The sequence below is a fragment of the Suillus discolor genome, assembly GCF_016758755.1.
Source record: "Suillus discolor strain FC423 chromosome Unknown F5147scaffold_25, whole genome shotgun sequence".
Lineage (NCBI taxonomy): Eukaryota > Fungi > Basidiomycota > Agaricomycetes > Boletales > Suillaceae > Suillus > Suillus discolor.
Window position 1 is genome coordinate 349,699 of NW_024541272.1, and position 19,801 is coordinate 369,499.

General features: G+C 45.8%; 5 protein-coding genes across 5 annotated transcripts; 2 read left to right on the top strand and 3 right to left on the bottom strand.

Moving 5' to 3' along the window:
• Positions 1-412: 412 nt before the first annotated feature.
• Positions 413-1,635, bottom strand: F5147DRAFT_773328 (uncharacterized protein; the record flags this gene model as incomplete). Its single annotated transcript, XM_041441450.1, has 3 exons — positions 413-868; positions 939-1,402; positions 1,449-1,635. The coding sequence occupies 3 exons, from the start codon at positions 1,633-1,635 to the stop codon at positions 413-415; spliced, it is 1,107 nt and encodes a 368-aa protein (XP_041293236.1).
• A 2,898-nt stretch (positions 1,636-4,533) lies between these two features.
• F5147DRAFT_773329 (uncharacterized protein) lies at positions 4,534-6,233 on the top strand (the record flags this gene model as incomplete). The annotated part of the gene is made up of 4 exons (XM_041441451.1): positions 4,534-4,687; positions 4,742-5,539; positions 5,592-5,824; positions 5,880-6,233. 4 exons carry the CDS (start codon positions 4,534-4,536, stop codon positions 6,231-6,233), a joined length of 1,539 nt encoding a protein of 512 aa, XP_041293237.1.
• A 1,085-nt stretch (positions 6,234-7,318) lies between these two features.
• Positions 7,319-8,390, top strand: F5147DRAFT_773330 (uncharacterized protein; the record flags this gene model as incomplete). The annotated part of the gene is made up of 5 exons (XM_041441452.1): positions 7,319-7,521; positions 7,636-7,867; positions 7,918-8,087; positions 8,156-8,294; positions 8,340-8,390. The coding sequence occupies 5 exons, from the start codon at positions 7,319-7,321 to the stop codon at positions 8,388-8,390; spliced, it is 795 nt and encodes a 264-aa protein (XP_041293238.1).
• Positions 8,391-13,164: 4,774 nt separating this feature from the next.
• Positions 13,165-14,956, bottom strand: F5147DRAFT_773331 (uncharacterized protein; the record flags this gene model as incomplete). The annotated part of the gene is made up of 5 exons (XM_041441453.1): positions 13,165-13,617; positions 13,682-14,260; positions 14,304-14,408; positions 14,473-14,531; positions 14,581-14,956. The coding sequence occupies 5 exons, from the start codon at positions 14,954-14,956 to the stop codon at positions 13,165-13,167; spliced, it is 1,572 nt and encodes a 523-aa protein (XP_041293239.1).
• Positions 14,957-15,840: 884 nt separating this feature from the next.
• Positions 15,841-18,935, bottom strand: F5147DRAFT_773332 (uncharacterized protein; the record flags this gene model as incomplete). The annotated part of the gene is made up of 6 exons (XM_041441454.1): positions 15,841-16,094; positions 16,144-16,260; positions 18,207-18,231; positions 18,282-18,359; positions 18,617-18,722; positions 18,772-18,935. The coding sequence occupies 6 exons, from the start codon at positions 18,933-18,935 to the stop codon at positions 15,841-15,843; spliced, it is 744 nt and encodes a 247-aa protein (XP_041293240.1).
• Positions 18,936-19,801: the final 866 nt, after the last annotated feature.

The following is a 19,801-nucleotide window of genomic DNA, read 5'->3' on the forward strand; positions in this document are numbered from 1 at the left end:
TACGGGGGTAATGTTACGGTATACCTATTCCCCTAACTTTTCCTTCGTTACCAGACAGTGGTCCTTTGTCATATCCGCTACTGAACGTCCGATTACTTTCCAAACCCTTACTCACATTATCGCCAAGCTCACTTTCCGTTCCAGTAACCGTCACCATGCATAGCCCTTATCTCTTATCAAGTGGGCTGTCCGCATCATGTTTGTTATCTCTTATCAAAGCGGGCTGTCTGCCTTCTATCTTGATACGCCATTTACAAGCTCCGCTTGAACACTCGCTATTTAGACACATAGCGTACCACTTGTATTCCTTACTTTAATCTACTGGGTTTTACCTGGAACATAGTCCTTTAGTAAGGCCTCCAACCTTGCTATCTAAAGAACCATTATTCTAAGGGAGTCGCCGATACTCGCCTTAGCCAGAAACCTTTGACCTCTCAATCGAGAGAAGAACCATGTCTGTCTCGCCGAATCTCAGTCCACTCGGACTAAGACAGCTCGACCTATCCCAGTCGTAACAGGTACCCTCAAAGTGATCCAACTGTGAGTCTGCAGCAGCGAAGGACATCACCTCTCTGCTATATGCGGCGACACCTAAATTAATGTCGTCTCTGGTCTGATTCTTGGTACACTTGATGATTTCTCCAATCGAGGTGTCCAAGGGTTCTAAAGCAGCATTTGCGTATATTTCACCTTCATCCTCAAGAACCATGTGAAGTAACCTCAAGCATTGAGCTGTTGCATTGATTTCATGAGCTCTTGCCAGAGCACGTACACACCTGAATTCAACCTCAGCGTGCATCGTGACAACAGCTTGAGCCACGGCCTCGGGAGACAACTGCTGCAAGTCATCCTCAAGCTCAACGTTGCCCTAGTATGAAAGTGTGTCAATAAACAATGCACAAACAATATATAGATAAACATGCCTCAGGAAGGACTACCTGACTCGCAGAGTTGTCAGGACATGATTGATTTTCAAGAAAAAGGGAACCGAGTGCGTCGGCAACATCCCTCTGATAAGGCTTGGGGTCCGTCTTTGCGCGCTTCACAAAACGAGATAACTGGCATAGTATTGGAGGAGGGGTTATTGGTTCAGTTATACCATCATCAGATGAATCATATGTTGAGTCAAGTGATCGTGACCTTGCATGTTTCAAGGTGGTGTGTACATTTCGTGAGGGAGGACGACTCGGAGTCATATTGTTGAGAGCAGGGGGGCTATCCTGCTCGAGTTTGTGCAAAAGGCCAGCGGTATGTTGCCTAAGTTCATCCTTGCCCTCATAGTCAGGAGTAGATCCCCTGGTAGAGTTTGGAGGAGTGTGGAAGTGCATGTTCATGTTGCTCCATATGCTCGTATGGGCTGGCGAAGCAAGTGGGAAATAACTGAGTTTGAAAAGCTGAGGCGCTTTTGAACATAAACCGTATTAATACCTAGATACTTGTCAGCGAACTTCCGGATTGCCATAAGTTCAAGGTACTATATGCGACGTTACCGCCCGAAAAAGTAATGAACTTGAAATGCGGATACCATGCAAACGGAGGAGACGAGTCTGGCTGTTCTGATACGGTCAGAGTTTTGATATCGGGTCTCAATGCCTCATGAGGTTTCAGAACTTCTTCTGAGATCTCATGAGACATTATATGTCTGTCAAAGCCGCAGAGGAGATATGATTAAGTCAATCGGCGGGTTTGATTGTGCTACAGAATGCTACAGAGCGTTGTGTTGCACTCTGTAGTGAATTACGTTTCCCTGATGCGGCCGCCGGCCAATGTCACCTCATTTACCAAGGTCACCCCATTCAGACCTCCCATCAGGAAAAGCACCGAGTAATTTCCATGAGTTTCTGTTGGTGGTTATCTTTAGATAATTAGGTACATGTTGCAACACTATGATCCATGTCTTGACTTCATGTCACTACCACTCTAACATGGACTCGGAGCCGCTAACTTCCGACTGTCAACTACTAGTACGTGGCCGACTCGCCATTTCAAGCCATTCAAATTTCAGCGGCAACTGAAGCTTAACCGTGCCATTGGACTTGATCACTAGGCTACTCGGAGCATGAGCCCACATCGAACAGCCGCAGCGGCTAGAAGCTTCTGCCACTGTGGCATCTCATCCAATGCCAAGCCTACCGTGACTGCCACTCAAACACTCACAAGCTGCACCGCCATTGGAGATATCAAATACAAGGACGTGGCCAATTTGGGCGAGGGTTATGTGAGTACTGTGTATTTGGAGTGCCCGGCTTGATGTACTGATTTGTTTATTCCCTATCAGTCAAAGGGCCCCTTAATTCATCCGACCCTGGGCCCTGAGGCCTGAGGGTCTACCAGGATTTGTTACAGGCATCCGTAACACCTACAGGAGCCCCAGCTCTGCCTACACCAGCCTCCGCCCTGCTAGACTCTGAACGCAGCGGAACACCGCCTGCACTTAGAAAGACAGCAGTCTGGACCGCTGTGACACCACCCCTGGCGCTGTGACACCGCCCCTGGCCTTGTACCTGATCCATGGAGGCTGTACGCCTCATGGTCACCCTAGATCAGCGCATGTATACCACATGTCGCTTCATGAAGATCCAGAGCGCCCTTGGCGCCTCATGTACTTATGCGCAGTCGCACTTGGTGCTGCATGCTTGATCAGAGGTTAAGCCTCATGTACCTTATCTGACCTCATGTCTTGTTATCATAGATCCTAGATATACTATAGATTACAGACTGAGCTTGAACACTTACATGTAGCACATATAAGTAGACAGATTATTGTACTTAGACTTTACTTTAATCTACTAGGTTCATCCCAGAACTTGTTCAGCTAAGCCTCCCAGCTCAGCTGCCTAAGACCGCACTTCTAAGTCGCTCCCCGCTTCTTAGCCGTATCCGCTAGCCCTATATCTCGACGAGCACCGTCTTACCGAGATCACCGGAGGAACCCTTGACATTCCGTCAAGCTGAGAACCACCCTCAGCTTCAGTAGACTCACTCGAGTCGTCGCTGAGAAGACCTATCCTAGTTCGCACACGCCAACTGACGGTCAGCGTAACAGGATTGACATCTCCACCCCCCTGCCCCATCATCCTTACCCGAACACTACACGGACACCAGCACCTGTGTTCAGGAAGACGTATATGACTTCGACATGTACTATGCCTCGCACTCACCCCTTGCGCAAAGCCCCTTTGTTGCTCAAATTTCCCTGATTGCGCCATCACAAATCAAACAGATATGAAAACAGGCTAGAGTCAGGCATGTCCGCATCCACATGGAAATTATTAGCACGATTTTCTAGGCCACAAGCTCTCATCGACACTTCCCTATCTTTGTCGCTTCCTCAAGCTTTGCCAGATCTTCGAGGACTTGAAGTATTTCTTCCGTGAGTCTTTTAAGTTTTTGATGCCCTGGGAGTGGCTTTTTCACATAGCTGTTTCATGTGTCCGTCCGCAGGGTGCTGCAAAAATTAAGTGGTTTCATTTCGACTACTAGTAGTACTTTGCGCTAACCTTTTCACCCAGAATTTATGCACATCCTAAAATGTGCAGGAGAAAGATCAGTACATGATGCTAACACAGGTGGCCTTGTCAGAATTCTTCATCCACAGCCCTGTCATGCTCTACAACCGTTCTGCGTTGACCTTGTACTTGTCCTGTTGTGTGGATGTAAATGCAGCTTACTCGAAGCAGAAGCTGAATTCATCTGTAGTGCTGCTCAACTGTCTTTGCTTTTCCTTTCTCATTTGCATGTCTTTTCCACCCTATCGCCTGTTTTTTTATTCTCCTGTATTTTTCACTGTTTTCATTGTTATTTGCCCTGCATATTTTCCCCTGCCCATCGATTCCCGATTTCGTATCATTTTCGCTTGCCCTATTAATTGGACTAATTCCCGCTTTGCGATGTCACCAGTTCCTGTCCACTGTTCACGGTCGTCACAATTCAATTAAGAAATAGATGAGATATGTTGTCACATGCCACAATCATTATCTAAGTGAATCACGAGGCAAGGCAAAATCAATTCAAAGCGGTGTCGGCGCAACCGCCATTACATCAATAAAAGCTGACTAGTGCTTACTAACTCAATCAAGTGGAGCATTGCATGATCGTTAGCCGCCATCTAGAACTGGTGGTAGTATTCGGGGTCATTGAACTATGGATGAAACCCCAAAAACCTACTACCTCAAGGTGACAGAGATTACTCTAGGGTATTGGTGACTAGAATGTCTGGAAGGCAACCCTGACAATCAAACGCTTCCTGCCCAGTCTGGCCACATCAGGCTGGGGTCAGGTGGTTAGATGAGGTAAGTGAAGATCAAATTTCCACCACGTCCTTTCGAGCCATGACACCGGCATGAGCCAGAAATTGTGATGGAACTTGGACAACTCGGACAAGTTGGACCAATTCATTAGAACCTAACCCTCTGCCAGTGGCAGTGATAAATTGAGTTTTGATCTGCGACATTACTACTACTACTATTTCTTCGACAAAGTTTATCCGAGTCATCATCCCAACCTCACTGGTCACGTCGAGTCAACCATAGAATGGCAGACTCCCAGGCATGGCAAGCCCAATTCGGTCACCAGCCTTGGTTTGATCCCCAAACTTCAACCCATGGATTGCAGCTGCAGTCACAGCCTGATCTTGACCTGATAACCGTACCAGGCAACGGTGACAGTGATCCTCAGACCGACCAAGGTAAGTTTTCAGGTGATCAATCGGGTTTTTTCTGCAGTTTCAACTTTAATCCAGGGCTGTATCATGTCAACTACTCGATGCCGCAATCGCAGACACTTACTCGTGGCAGCCGCGGTCACCCAGGCTTTAACTCTGAAGCGTCCATGTCACAGCCAGAGTCGACGCAACCTGAAGGCCAGAACTCAGGGCTAATCATCCTGTCACTGCCCCAGTGGCAGCCAATGGTGCCAGCACAATTTGGAGGCTTGAATCCAAGGCCAGTCCCACAGCTAGTGCCTGCCCAACTTGAAGTCTCATTGAACTTAGGGCGATTCCCCCCCTTGCTGCCGCAGTGGCACCCACAATTTGAAGGCCCAAGCTCAGGGATAATACCCCCCTCGCTACCCCAGTGGCAAGCGCCCGTACCACAATCAGCGCCTGTGCAATACGGAAGCTCGAGCTTGGGGCTCCCCCCCTCACAGCCGCAGTTGCAGGCACCGCCGTCGTTCGACTCTCAACATTTTCACCCCTGTTTTTCCTTGTCCGACACCCACAGCTCGGAGCCCCCCATCACTACTTTTCAGGCAAATATAACCGAAAATTTGGGCCACGTCAGAAGCATCCGTACAAGTCATAAGCGTGATAGCCAATGGTTCACAGCTTTTGGTGATACAAAGCATGCACACCCCACAGGAACACATGGGGCATCCAAAATGGAACCCGTCACTATAGCACCGGATGTACTCAAGAACAAGAAGAAGCTGGCTCATAGCAGCATGATGCAGAGGGTCTTTGAGATGGGCCTTTTCCCCACCCCGGATGAAATTACTACGACGGTGAATGCAGCACTTGATACTGCGATTGGTTCTGATGGTATTTACTTTCTACCAATTTCTTGTTGCGTGACTTATCAATGAAGAAACAGTGGGCCTCAATGCATGGAAAATGACACATGAGGGTCAACTTTTCATCGGCAGATTGAAGGGAATCGTGAAGAATATTCACTCTGACTTTCAGAAGGCAGTACCGACCGTTGTACTTGCATCAAACCAATCTTTGGCCGAACTGTTGATGACCAACGCAGACATGCAAGCATCGCAAAATGCTAGGTTTGGCAATCTGGTGGAAAACACTTCATCCTTTGATGTAAATATTCGTGTAAGCAACTTATTTTAACAATCACATTTCCTCTGACATCTTGTGATTATTTCAGTGGCCTGTGGAAGACGGTCATGTCGAATCAGTCCATGCGCCGTTGGCACACTCTTCAGTCACTGCCCTACTGGAATATATGCTAGTAACAAAGAAATACTTGGATTATCTTCGCACGAACACAGGTAACTGGAAAACTCATTTTGGACACGCCTTCACCTTTTCAGCTGCAATATGTTGTTTGGAGTTAGAGAAACTCTCACATGCAGGCTGGGAAAATGCAGTTGCCAACGACTTTCCGATTAACAGAGTTAAGGCAGTGTATGATCAGTATGTGGACTACATTTCTTCCTTGGTCGGTGATCGAAAGTCGATCTTTGATCAAATGTTGTCTGGGATGTACCGAAAAGCTTGATCAAGCAGTATCTGACACATGATGTAATCTGGGTGTACTATAAATTGCTAGTAGTAATGCCAAAGTTCATTTCTCATCCGTTGGCCGAATTAGTACCAATCGTAGCAGTGTCATCAATTAGGATCAAAACTCTCTTCCCACTAGTGTTGCTGTCGAACCGAGGTGACCTCAAGGTGAGTTCAATTTGGTTTGAAAATGAGGCAGTTCAATACCACTCTATTAGGAACGAACTGCCAAATGAAATGCTAAATCTCGCCTGTGATTTGGTGATTCATTAGAGTAGTACTTACTACTCGCATCTCTAGCATTTCCTTAATTACTCTGCTCCTCCGTTGCCCATCCTCAAACCTTCGCTGCTACTAGCACCGTCTCCTGTGCAGCTCAGGCTTAAGCTCACACAGGTCAAGCATCATCAGTCACACACGCGCACATGACTGTTTGCTTCTGGGAGGTCACGGTGAGCTCTACTTTTCCTTCACATAACGAAGGAAGGCACTGAGGTCAATTTCAGCGCATGGAAAGAGTCTATCCACTCGTTGCTATGGATGTCACGGTCATGCCAGCTCAGGCATCCTGTGCTGTACGAACGTGTATTTTCATCCAGCAAAGAAACATGCACACTCCATCAAAGCAGACTCTCACCACGAGTAATGGAAGCACTCCATTGCAAAAGAGGATGACTAGTACTCATGGAGGACGTTGGAACGTGGACTCGTTTTACAAGCACATGATCAACATCGACCCAATGTGTGTCACGGTGAACCGAATTTCACGCTGGCTGCTAACTCGGAAGTGAAGACTATAAATGGGATGCATGTTCTTTGCACTATTCCGAACTGGATGTTGTCGCTCAAAAAGTGCTAAGGGTATGCTTTATGAAATTCCATTTTCAGTGTCTACTCAGCATATGAAGCTGATGTTTATTAGCCGTTACTTGTGTACACCTTTCCATTCTAGGCGAGCGATTTTCTGAGCGCCGATCCTGGATAAGCATTAAATAAAGCGGAAACTGCACGAAGTCCAACTCATCCCTAGTCTCCTACGTTCTCCCTTATTCCTCTTTTTCCTTCTTGCTCTTAAAGCTCATGTCCCAGGCGGAGGACAACGTGCGGCCTGGTGCACTGTCTCAGACCCCTCAGCCTGCCACAGCATCATCCCAGGCCCCCCAGCCTGCCGCAGCATCGTCCATAGCAGTGCCGACATCTGAGAATGCTCGACAGCAACGGAGGATTGCCGATTTGGAGGAGAAGTTACAGGTGCTTGAGGCGGGGCAGGCGGTGAAAAAAAGGTACGAACTCTATTGCTAGTAGCCTCTATGCTGTACGCTCACTATTGTCAGGGAAACAAACTATATGATGTCCCAAGGATGAGCTATCAGACGGATAGTTACATTATTTGACAGCATCGAGGACTTAATAAGCGAGAATGATAGGCGGTGCAATAACGACGATGACGACAACGTCACTGTGGAGTCAATATTTTACTTCTTCCGCCTCACGAGAGTCACTTACAGGTTTGTTGACAGTCAGGATCATTTGCAACTCGGATACATAGTCCTTAACAATGTCCTCCCATGGTTTCACCGAAAGGCCTCGGACATGGAGTACGATGATTACACACACATGTTGAAAATGGTGAGCTTTGCTAGTGTCAACAATTCGCCTTGTGCTCAATCGCTATCCAGCTTAGACAGGGGGCCGATGGTGCTCGAGGAGACGACACCTCAAAACTGAAGAGTCTCGTCCCTGAATGGGTCAACCACGACTTCAAGCCCGATCCTCCAGTCGACCCCAAAGATAAATTCTGCCGTGGATTTACCAACGACACATGCGGCAGACTACTCTGCCCATCAGAGTTAGACTGGAATAATCCAACATAATCAACTCCACTCAGAATCTCTTGAGACACTAACTGTTCACTAGTGTCAGAGCTGGAATTAGGGATCGCGTAGATGGCCATGTCGTGACTGAAATGTCCTGGCCAGCATTCCTATATGCTGGATATACCGCCGATCAGAATAATTTCGAGGAGGGTCTCTTTAAAAGCAAGTTGCTGGTTCAGGTTCGTCATACGTGAATAACTCTACAAAGATCTCATTTCTGGCAGGCATTCAAAGCCCACAGGTTCCTGTCATATTTATGCATCAAATCCTTATAATTGTAGCACTAATATGATGCATCATCACTACAATCCTAAGCCCACCAAGTACTGTGCATCACTGATGCATTATTCCCTCAGCTCATGCATTACTCATGCATTGCCCACCGCATTTTTAGCCACCTACTGTGGGAATTTCTCCACAACACTTAAAATAGATTGCTCCTCATATCAGGGCCTTCCCCACACCGCATTTTTGGCCACCTACCGTGGGAATTACCCCACAACACCAAAAACATCGCCCATTTTGGGAATCTCCACAATATTAATTATTCCCACACCCTTCCCACCTCACTGCAGCTTCACCACTACACCACAATAGGTCCCCCTTCATATATAAGTAGTATATTAGTATATATATGTATAACATAATATAATAGACCACTTTTTTTGCTCATTTGTATGCCTGCTCCTCCTCCAGGGGCAATTCAACATATGGTAGGATATAGAACACTTTCGCACTTTTTCCCCTTTGGCAGGGAAGTGTTCTGGGGCATTCAGAACATGTTTAGTAATATATATGAATGTATTCCCATCTTTATTTGACCCTCTAAAGTGCCCTACATCAATAGGTATAGTGTATGTATGGGAAAACACAAAATAGGTTCGCATTTTTTGGTTTCTAGCTATATGAACTTGAAAGAATTGTCCCCAACATCTATTAAATAGTAGGAAAAATGTATCAGGAGCTCAGGACCACAAGGAAAGATCTTGTTGTGCAGTGCATCCATCCTCTCCTGGTGGTTTACCCCTTGTGAAACTTTTTCCTGTAGGACTGGACCTTAATTGAGGCAGGGAATATATTTCTATGTATATTTGGAGTAAATGTATTATATAGCTAGCCCAGGACACACATAGGATCCTTCTACAGGAACAAAAATATAGAAAATCGCATTTTTGACATTTTTGACATTTTTCAGCATCTTACCCTTGCATCTATGATCCAACCTGTTCATATATCATTAGTAGTACATTCAAATATGTGTTTCATGTCAAGGATCAGCTAGATATAGGGCGGAAATTTGAGATATAATGTAAAGGGGTGTTTCTATTGATTAGATGCCTATATGATAGCAAAGCCTGTGATAAGTGATCAGAGACCTGGGATACCTCTCATATATGTCCCTCATGATCATCACGTCGCACAATCAGCATTGAGACAGCAAATGTAAAATATGTCAAAAGGACGACTCCGCTCATAACATTGAGAAAAGTCAGAATACTTGAGCCTTCTATGCACATGTCTATAATTACAAGGAGGCTCGGAGATGATAGCCATTTTGGAATACATCAAACTGAGGGCCCTGTTTATGGGAGATGGAAAAGTCAGGATATCATCTCGGTCTATAGATAGGTGAGCAACTGCAAAAGTAAGGCGGAGCGACGTCGCTACAATACCTAATGTTGCCCAATAAGAACTTTGTCGTTGGATGGAGGAGCTAGACCACCGAGGTCGCAAATGGACGCATATAAAATTCCTATCCTATGGTGCAAAACTACGCGATGATGCTAATGTGTGGCGCAATATCTATGATGCCCGTTGAATGTTAAGCAAGGTATACAGGTGAACCATTACTCACTGCTTACGACTCTCGCGCCAAGGTACTGCACCATAAAGGTACAGCGTCTGCGCGATGCAGCGGCCGCCTTGGGACATGTTGCAACTCACAAAAGGTCGCATGAAGATTTGAAGTAAGGCATACATAGACTCTCCTGTGCTTGGCGAACACATATCAGCTGCTATGCAATAGTACCGATTGTATTGATGGGTGATACAACATATAGGATGCTTATTAAATGGTAAATGATATTTCAAGGCAAGCCATGACTAACCGTCATTGAGCCCCGAACCAAGATACTAAACCATAAAGATACAGCATTCGTGCCAAGCTATAAACTCTTGGGAAGTAGTACAAGTGGACTCCAGCTGTCAGTCGTTAGAAACTCGCAGAAGATTGCGTAGGAAGTTAAAGCAGGACATAGGTTGATTGTTGCTCGCTGGATGAACACACCTTGGCTAGTGTGGCAAGGTATCACTTCTTCCCACGGATTCCCCATCAATATAAAGCAGACTATCATTGGAGAATGTAAGAAGTAGTAGAATGTACTGACATTGTAGTCGTCTTCCTCTTACATGAGATGGTCAGAGCAGATGATTGAAAACCTGCAGTAGCAAATCATTGATTCCCGCTCGACCAGGGTGCAAATCGTCACTTCCATGAGGGAACAAGCAATTCTGTATGAAGTAGTCATAAATTCTCGGACAGAGTGAAACTATACATTTAAAACAGACAGTCAAAAGTTCTGAGGACACCTGTACTTGCTGGGCTTAAGCATAAAACTGTCTGATTAGACACACACCTTTATGCAAAAATGCATCTAATCCTCGATATTAAGCATCACCGCCGAGATAACTGTACTACAGCGTGATAGTGTTTGATCAAGCATCACCATACAGACCGCGCTGACATCAGGCCTTGCACTACCTAATCTTGCCCAGATCTTGCCCAATCTTGCCCGGATCTCGAGCAGTGTTCTGGATCTGTGTTCCTGATCTTGTCAGTGTCCTACTCTTCTCATACATCAAACAGAAGCCATCAAAACAGGTTAATATGTAAGCATGAATATTCTATGGGGCGACAGGCGACGGTAACTGCAGGTACGGGGGTCAGCCGCCAGTGCTTTGCACATATGTCCAGCACACATCAGTGAATGCTGACGTGACTCGAACATATGTGGATGGCACTAGAAGGAGGAGTGGAGGCACAGGCGAGTGCAGACATGTGCAGACAGGTTGAAGTGAGCCACACGCGTGATGTTGGAAACAAAACACATACCTTGTCCAACAAACATATCAGTGCCCCACCCAGAGTTGAGTCCACATGAGCGCAAACAAGTGTAAACGAGCACGAACAACTTCGAACAAGTGAGAACAAGCGCAAATGAGCAAGAACAAGCGGCGGTGCGCTTGAGCTCAGATAGACTTGTGCCTAGGACAAACAAGCATTTTGAGAATTAGATGTGCAGAATGATACAAATGACACAGACCTTTCATAACATCTTCGTTTATGAAGAAGTGTTGCTAACAATCTGTTGATGCAAATGAATGAACATTGAAATTGGTTAAAAGTTGAAGCTTCACGTGAGGTCACTCACCATAACAGTTGGACTTAAATGGGACACTCGCTGTACCAGCACTTCGGGACAAATGAATGCGGGCAAGATCACATCTTTTCGAGCTTTCTGCAGTTATTGTGATGATGAAAATATCATTTCATACATTATATACAATGACATAGTAAAAAGAGGTAGGGCAGGACGACACAGACTATCACAACTATGGATCACCACTCGCTAACCATGCACGCACTCATTAACTGTACAGTAGGGTTCCCATGCATCGGCGTATAGGTGCCTGAACGTTTGGATCTGACAAGAGTCAGGAAAGCTATTATTGGAACACATCGGGGGGAGAGAAGCTGCAAAGGGGAAGGAAGAAGCTGCAAAGGGCAGGGAGAAGCCGCAAAGGGGGAAAGGGCCGTTTTATCCTACCAAAAAAGGGATTTTATGCATGACGAGAAGCTTTAAGCATCATCGCAGACATGAGAAGCTTGAAGCATAAAGCAGGCATGTGGAAGAAGCCTTTAAGCATCAAGATACAAACATCAGGGAACTAGACAGTTTAAGCATAAAGGTCTGTGTCTAATCAGACACCTTTATGCTTAAATCTGACACTATCATCAGTGAACACCTGAGTCCTTGATATTGTAGCCGTGCGAATTACATGAGGGCTGAATTATTTTACTGCCAAACATGACCTTGTATACTACGAGAAATTTGATTTGTTCGTAGCTAGTCATGTATACCTACCACTATAGACCGGCAAGAGGAGTTCGTGTCAAAGTCATGAGATATCATCAATGCAAGCAGCAAGGGATGCGAGCGCCCTCTTGTCGTTGTCGTTGGACAATCTCACTTGACATCATTTGTGCTTCATATTAGAATGCTATTCAAGACTTTCCCAAGGACAGTTGTTTTAGTACGGGCTAGCAAGGGTAGATTCATGTGTTAATTCGTGACAAAATCATGAGACATCACCACCGCAGGCAGCAAGGGATGGGTGTGTATTCCCGTTGACATTGTTGAGCATCCTCGGTTGCAATAACTTGGGTGTCAAATTGCAATGCCATCCAAGACATTCCAAAGCACACTCACTGTGGCACAGGTCAATAGGTGTGCATTCGTGTGCTGCTTTACAATGAAATTATTGGATGGCAGCCACAAATACAGTGCGAGCTAACGGCACATTCCTATCAACCTCTTCGAAATTTCTTATTTCGCATAGTTCGTGTCCTAAGTTAAAATGTTATCCAGGACCTTCTAGTAAGAACTACCTTTGGCCATTGTTAATGCATGTTGAATAACATTCAACCTCGTTTGAAAATTGTGATGTTCCGCCATCACCGCAGGAAAGAAACAAGAGCAGACACCTCCGAACATTGTTGACTGTTCTAGGTTTGAGCTTTCAAGGTCTTTCACGCATGAAAGGGAATCGCAGAGTACTATAGAATTGATACGAAACACAGATGAAATTGAGTGTAGTTTTACCGGACGCCGTGTGTCAAGAGAGACCGAGTGTAGACAGCGAGTTGATTGTATGTGTGGGATGAACAATGTATGAATGAGATAGACTAAGTGGAATTGGCAGACGAGAAGTTGGTAGAACATGATTTGAATGTACGCTACTAGTAGTACCATTCATAAAGCACAGCCGCTAGTAAATGCGGTGTTTCCGAATATTGAATTCAGACTTGCGAGGAGGAGGCTGAGAGACGGGACGCTGCTTGCGCTTGGGATGTCCACGAGAAATGGTAGACGATTCTTGAAAGTCAGCGTCATCTGATCCCAAAGACTCGGAGAGAGATGGGGAATACGAGGGATCCCGTGTACATTTTCCGGCTTTAATCTCCTGGGGCTCGGTTTCGACTTTGATATTGTTGTGCCAAGCTACGTATCGAGCGTAAGAGGTTGATTGTACCGCACCATTCAATGATGAGACAGCATCATCCCAATCGATTGAAAAAGTTACTTGAGCTTCTTCAAGGGGTGTGACGTCGACGGTCTCATCGAGCCGTTGAGTGAAATCGACAAACATGTCTTTGGCCTTTTCCAACCCTCGTTGGATCATATTCATGACGGCGTCCATGCTGATCTCAGGGAACAACATCTGTATATGATCAGAGACTTTCGAGTCAGCAACTTTGATTGTTTGATATGGAGGAAAAATGTACGCCACGTGCCATATGTTCATCATCATGATCATCAAGATTTATCTGTGCTTCACCATCTGGCTTTATCCACACCATATACTCCACCGAGCTGAGATAACACCAATCATAACCTGCGATCTTGACAGGTTCGCCGAGTGGGACTTCCTCAGTGACGAATTGGTTGCGAGGCATGGGTCTCTCTGAAGTTGAGAGAGTCTCTGACGCGATGGAGCCTTCCCGCGGACTCTGGTACGGCTTCACCTCACGAACTATCGCTAAGATGGCCACAGCAACCTCCGGATTAGCCCCGATAATTCTCCCCATTCTGTCCAAGGTGCTGGCCACAGTGATTGAGCATGCGCACTCTCTGATAAGCGGAAGCAACAGCTCATTGACGAGCCCTTTCGCTTTCATCATCGTGATGGACATATCAGGTGTGACTGATCTACCCGGGATCTCTGACACTAAGTTCATGTTGACGTCTGAGCAAATGAGTTTGTGATTGTAAGAAAGAAGTTTCAATGTAGAAACAAAGGAGTCCTTGAGTTTGCTAAATGGCGCTTCATGGATGGTATTAGGCATGTCGACAAGGAGGACGCGCTCAATATAGTCGTAAGTCAGCCTTTAACTTCCCAGTTAGTACATCACCAGAAACGGAATAATGAACGTGCCTGGGCTTTACTCGGCCCCTCTCTTCCAGCATGCTTTGTAACATATTGTATTCCCGCGCCTCAACACTGTGAAATTCCTGTGAGATTTAGTAAGCATGGGAGTTTCGGCCTTGAATTAGTTCAGAATACTATCACACACACCATGACATGGCCAGTCTGCGAATTCCCTTTGATTATTTCTTTCAGTATCCTTCGCCCGTCTTCAAATATCGATCAGAATAGTTAACTATTGATTCTCATACAACATACTTGAGGTAAGGTGATGATTCGAACGATGCAGGTCGTTATCATGATCATGGTCAAACAAAGGATTTGCCGGGACCATAGCCACAGCAGAAGCTTGTGGTAGCTTGAGGATCTTGTTCTTTTCAGTCTCACGGATGCCAAGTGGTAAGGATGTCTTTGACTCGGAGGTGATTGTTGTAGACTCAGTTCCAATACCCAGCGGTCTGAAAACTGGGGTGGCTGATTTCACCAGATAATGATTGGGGTGGCCATTTTCAGTCTTTGGCTTCCAAGTCATAGTCTGAGGTGTTCCCTGTAGAGTGGTGTTGGTTTTAGTTTCATAGTGTCTGTGGGGAGTATGGCAGGCATGGCTAGTGTTAGCCAGAGTCAGAGTCGACATGACTGTTCGATGTCACTAGTGTGACATAGGTATTGTCACAAGATAAATTGTGATATACTCAATATAGTGATTTGGCAAATGCCGCGCAGACTGAGGTACTGATATAGAAATGTATGGACTACTGGAGTATGATGCAGTAGGATGATGATATATAGAGATGCATGCACTATTGGAGCATGGTAAGTACAATAAATGAATAGGGATGGTCTGAGAGGGATTCATGTGTATAGGAGGTTGAGATTCTTTGGGAGGTAGTAGTACTAATTCGCCAGACTCAGACCCGGACTTGGAAGAGTGAGAATGACCAGTCAAGTTGGGAGATGTGGTGGACATAGCGAGGATCAGCGTGAGAGAGGAGTATGAGGTGAAGGGAATGAGTAAAAGAGCGAGGTATGATACATTAGCCTAGTAGGATGATGATAAGAGCACTATATCGTGTCCTCTTTCCTTCTGTACCTCTCCGCTCAAACAAGGTTATAGCCTTGGTAGCTTCAGGCTTCAAAGTTTCTTTCCCTTGAACATGTGCTACTCATCGACAGTGCACTGGCATGCAGCCCGGTTCATCAAGGCCAAAGAATTCGAAGTTGGGACCGTGACTTGTAGTACCAGATACCTCACAGCCACTGATAAATGCGCGATCGGTTATATAAAGCAGCTGGTACATGTGGGCAATGTAGTAAACTATCATGAGGTTGCATGATGGTTCTGGTCGAAGGGACTTCACGGAAGAACAAACTAAGTCTACTGAAAGTCCTACGGCGGAAACAAGTGACTAACCAAATGAGGTATTTACTATAAACAGATTGGGAGACTACCAAACGAGTGAAAAAAGAAGGAAGACTCGCGAGCCTTAGATGAGTAGTCGCCCGAGAATGAACAAATAACTAGTGCTCCTCTGGCCAGTTGATAAAGTCCATCAAATCTGGGTCTGATTCCATCACGGTTGACGTTGGAACAGCTGCAGCCACAGCCATTGCGCCAACTGCCTCTGAGTGGGACTTGGCATGACAATGACAATGACAACACAAGTCAACGTTGACCAATGGTTCTGAGCTACGTTTCGCGGGATGCTCGACCTCAGGCTTGTCCTTGGCACGGGATGAAGTGGACACCGTCATCCTGTCATTGACAGCGGGGCCTGCAAAGAAATCAACGCCATCGTTGAAACTTGTAGATAGAAAGCTCACCTGCATGGGGACCATCGAAGCTGTGATAAACAAACCGGTCAAGTTTGAGAGCATTCTGGTGTTGTTTGTGACGACCCTTCGATGGGTCGACAAACTGAAACTTGGAAGGTTTCTCTACTACTAGAAGGTCAATGATTGTAGTACTATTGAGCAAAATGCACACACCCAGTGTAAAGAGTAGATTCTATGTGGGCGCTACAAAAGTGTTACCTTAAGACTCAGAGTGCGAGTGAGATGTTCATCCCAAAGAGACTGCCTATAGAAATGCTCCTTGTTATAAAGCAAGGGATATCTTGTTAAGATCAAGGATGAGAGAAAGGAAAGTTACCAAGAGCACGCTCAATGTTCCGAGGATGCGTCCGAAGTGGTCCGAAAGTGGTCCGAAGACGGTCCGACGTCAAGAAACGAAGGTCCGAGGTTGCGCGAGGTGTCCGAAGAGCTTCCGATGAACAGTGAGTGTTCCGAGAGGAGTACGGCGGGTGTATCGATGTATAAGACTCACGAAGTAAAACTAAGCAAAGTCTATCGGAAAGAACTTAGAGACAGCGAGTAGCGAAATGGCAGCAGTCAGGCCAAACAATCGTTCCGAATGAACAAAAGATCGATTGCGCGAAGTACAACTATCCGAAAGTGACTCTACTAACTATGACTCGTAGCAGGGAAAGTGAAGTGAAGTGCGAGTAGCTAGCGAGGCAGATTATATCCTATAGCGTGAAAGTCCGGAAACTGCGTAGGCAAAACTAGTAGCGAGATAAGACATCCGAAATGTCATAAGACTCGAGGCGAGCCGCTACAGAGATATGCATGTAATAAGGCGCAAGGCGTGTAGTTATGCGTATAATCGACGGGCCGACAACATATGTGCCCCTAGACATAATCAATAACAGATAACCAAGTGAAAAACGCACCAGCGAAGTCAAATGGACACGGACGGAACATGGTAAGGAGGATCGGAACTGTATACAGGCCTCGGGAACAGACGGACGACCTTCGGATGACTCGGATGAGTGCGCAGAACTCTCGGAAGGTAAGTGGAGTGTCAAGGAACATGTGTGTGGGATACCTATGGATTTGGCAGGATACGAGTCCAATGCCGATCCAAGTCGACACAAGGCGGCATAGGCTCTTATATTGACTCAAACTCGAGTTTTATGACTAAATTGCTAACCGAGTGCAACATGAGTGGTCGGTTAAGTCCCCAAGAAAGTTTTGAGGATGTTCGTTGATTACTAGACCTCAAGAAAACGTTGTAGCAGCGCAGCCAGCATTCGAGGACGACGACATAACACGGAGATGTTAGACCTCACTCCGGTCATCTGGATCATGGTTTGTTCGGTCTCAGTGAAAACATCAAGAATTTTATTACATAATCAAAACAACATACTGCAACCAAGAATTTGCTCGCACTGTTCAGAAGAAATTTTTTATGCGTGGTCGTTAGTCCTAATTACATTAATTGTACCAGCATCTCTGAGAGGTCGCTGACATACTAACCCATCATCAAATGCTCCTTGGTCCATAATACTAATTGCAACTCGGAGAAGCCTCCGAGAAATCCAACTGCCATATTGATTCGTGTTCATAAAATATTAGGTCGACAGGCTTTCATATATAATTAGTCTATATCCCCCAACTATACCCTGGACCACATCGCACATGATTTGCGTGTCAAAAGCCCGATTTCTAGAATCTTAAAAGGCGCCACATCGGGTGTTTGAGGCTCTGTCATCATATTTCTATAAGCTGTTCGCTTGAACAAGTGAAAATTTTACCTTGACAGGTACTCTTGCTTTTCGTGAGGTTGTGGGAAGGCAATTAACTGGGAAAATGACAAAGTCGAGTCAAAACAATGAGGTAGGCAAATAACTTATGATGAATTCCAAGCGAGAATACCGAGGGTAGGATAGACTCTGGAATCTGTAGCTACAGTCAGCGAGGTGCTATTAATAGGATTTAGAAGGTACAAGAGTTATGTACCCCCCCGCGACCCTCCGAAGGGTATCATCCTTGCCTCTAGGAACCAAGACTGGCACGTCAGCATAGTTGTATACAGTAGACTTTACATTGTATAAATTGGTTAGGATGAATCTACCCAAACTTGTGAGCAAAATTCAGGACAGCAGGAAAGACATAAGTACCAAATTATCGTTGCCATCAAGGATCGATAGTGCCTCTTTGGCAGCAGGCAGAGGGTTCTCCCCACGAAGAACAGCATCCTGGGAAAAGTTTTAAAAAACCACAGTAAGTCCTTGAACCATTATAATTGAGGATTGTAGTGGCCAGTAGAGTTCGCGCGATGCCGGCGAACAGTGAATCTGACATCATCTGCCTGAAATCAACAGAAACCATAGGTGAGAGCATGGTCGATAGAGCATTTGAAATGAACGTGCAAGCATCCGGCTTGCATGGATATCAACACACTTAATCAAACTGTTCGAACGGGCAATTATTTCAGGGGTGATACCATGCTTACCTGGACCATCAGGATGGGTGCCATGCATAAGAAGGATGCAAACGATGCTTGTGTGACCGTTTGTAACAGCGAAATAGGCAGAGTCATACGGTATTTGCGGGGAAGTCTGTAAACAGTATACATGATCAGAATCATGAATTAATACAAAAACTTACCCTGATGCATCGACACCTGTTGCCTTGATGAAAAGATCGACTACGAGAATACTACCACCTGCACAAGTAACAGCTGTGCTGAACCGTACAAAGAACCTTGAATTGCATGACAGCACATCCCACAAACTGATAGTACCTGATGTGAACGATTTGTCAAGAGACATAGTGGACTACGATATTGAGTAACACACCGTCTCAGGCCGGAAGCTCGCGCACTTGGAAGACCTAAGTGAGATGAAGTCCAAGATGGAGAAGAAGCTTGTGGAAGGCCATCGGATGACCTGGGTTACATGAACTTCACAATGAAGCAGAAGCTCACGGGGGGCCAGATGACCCGGGTTACATGAACTTCACAGTGGAGCAGAGGCTTGTGGGATGCAGATGCATACAAACTTCACAATGGAGCAGAAGCTCGCGGGAGGCCAGATGACCTGGGTTAGATGAATTTCACAGTGGAGCAGAGGTTCGCGGTGAAGGTTCAACGATACTGCGAGGCACGAACAATGCTCCTGACTGTATCTATAAATGTTGTAAGGTCGCGCGTTGCCTAGTCTGCTATACTTGAGACGACAAGTGCATTCGACCCTAAAGGGGAAGCGAGTGCAGCAAGGATCTAGTAGTAGGCGCCGAAGGTGCTACTGGTTGGTGAATGCGAAGCGCAGGAAAGCGCGAGGCGCGAGAATGCGCGAAGTGTGGGAATGCGCACGCGTGTATGCGGAAACAAGTGAGAGTAAGAGTGAGTTTGCTTAAGTGATGATTAGACACTTGACAAGAGGTGAGAGATGCAAGCTGAGAGATGTTATATGCGAGGTGCCAAGGAATAGATTTCAACTATGCTCTGCTGGGTAGTAAATGGGTATCATTTTGGTTCAGTCCTCTGTCATTCTTGGTGGGTGAGTAAGTGAGTAATAGTATGTACTGCTGGCGCTTAAGTATGGCGCCTAAGCGCTGTCATGCGGAGCCGAAGTGCTACCGAGTAAGGTATGTAAGGATATATGTAAGTAAGGGTCCATGATAAAAATAAAGATGG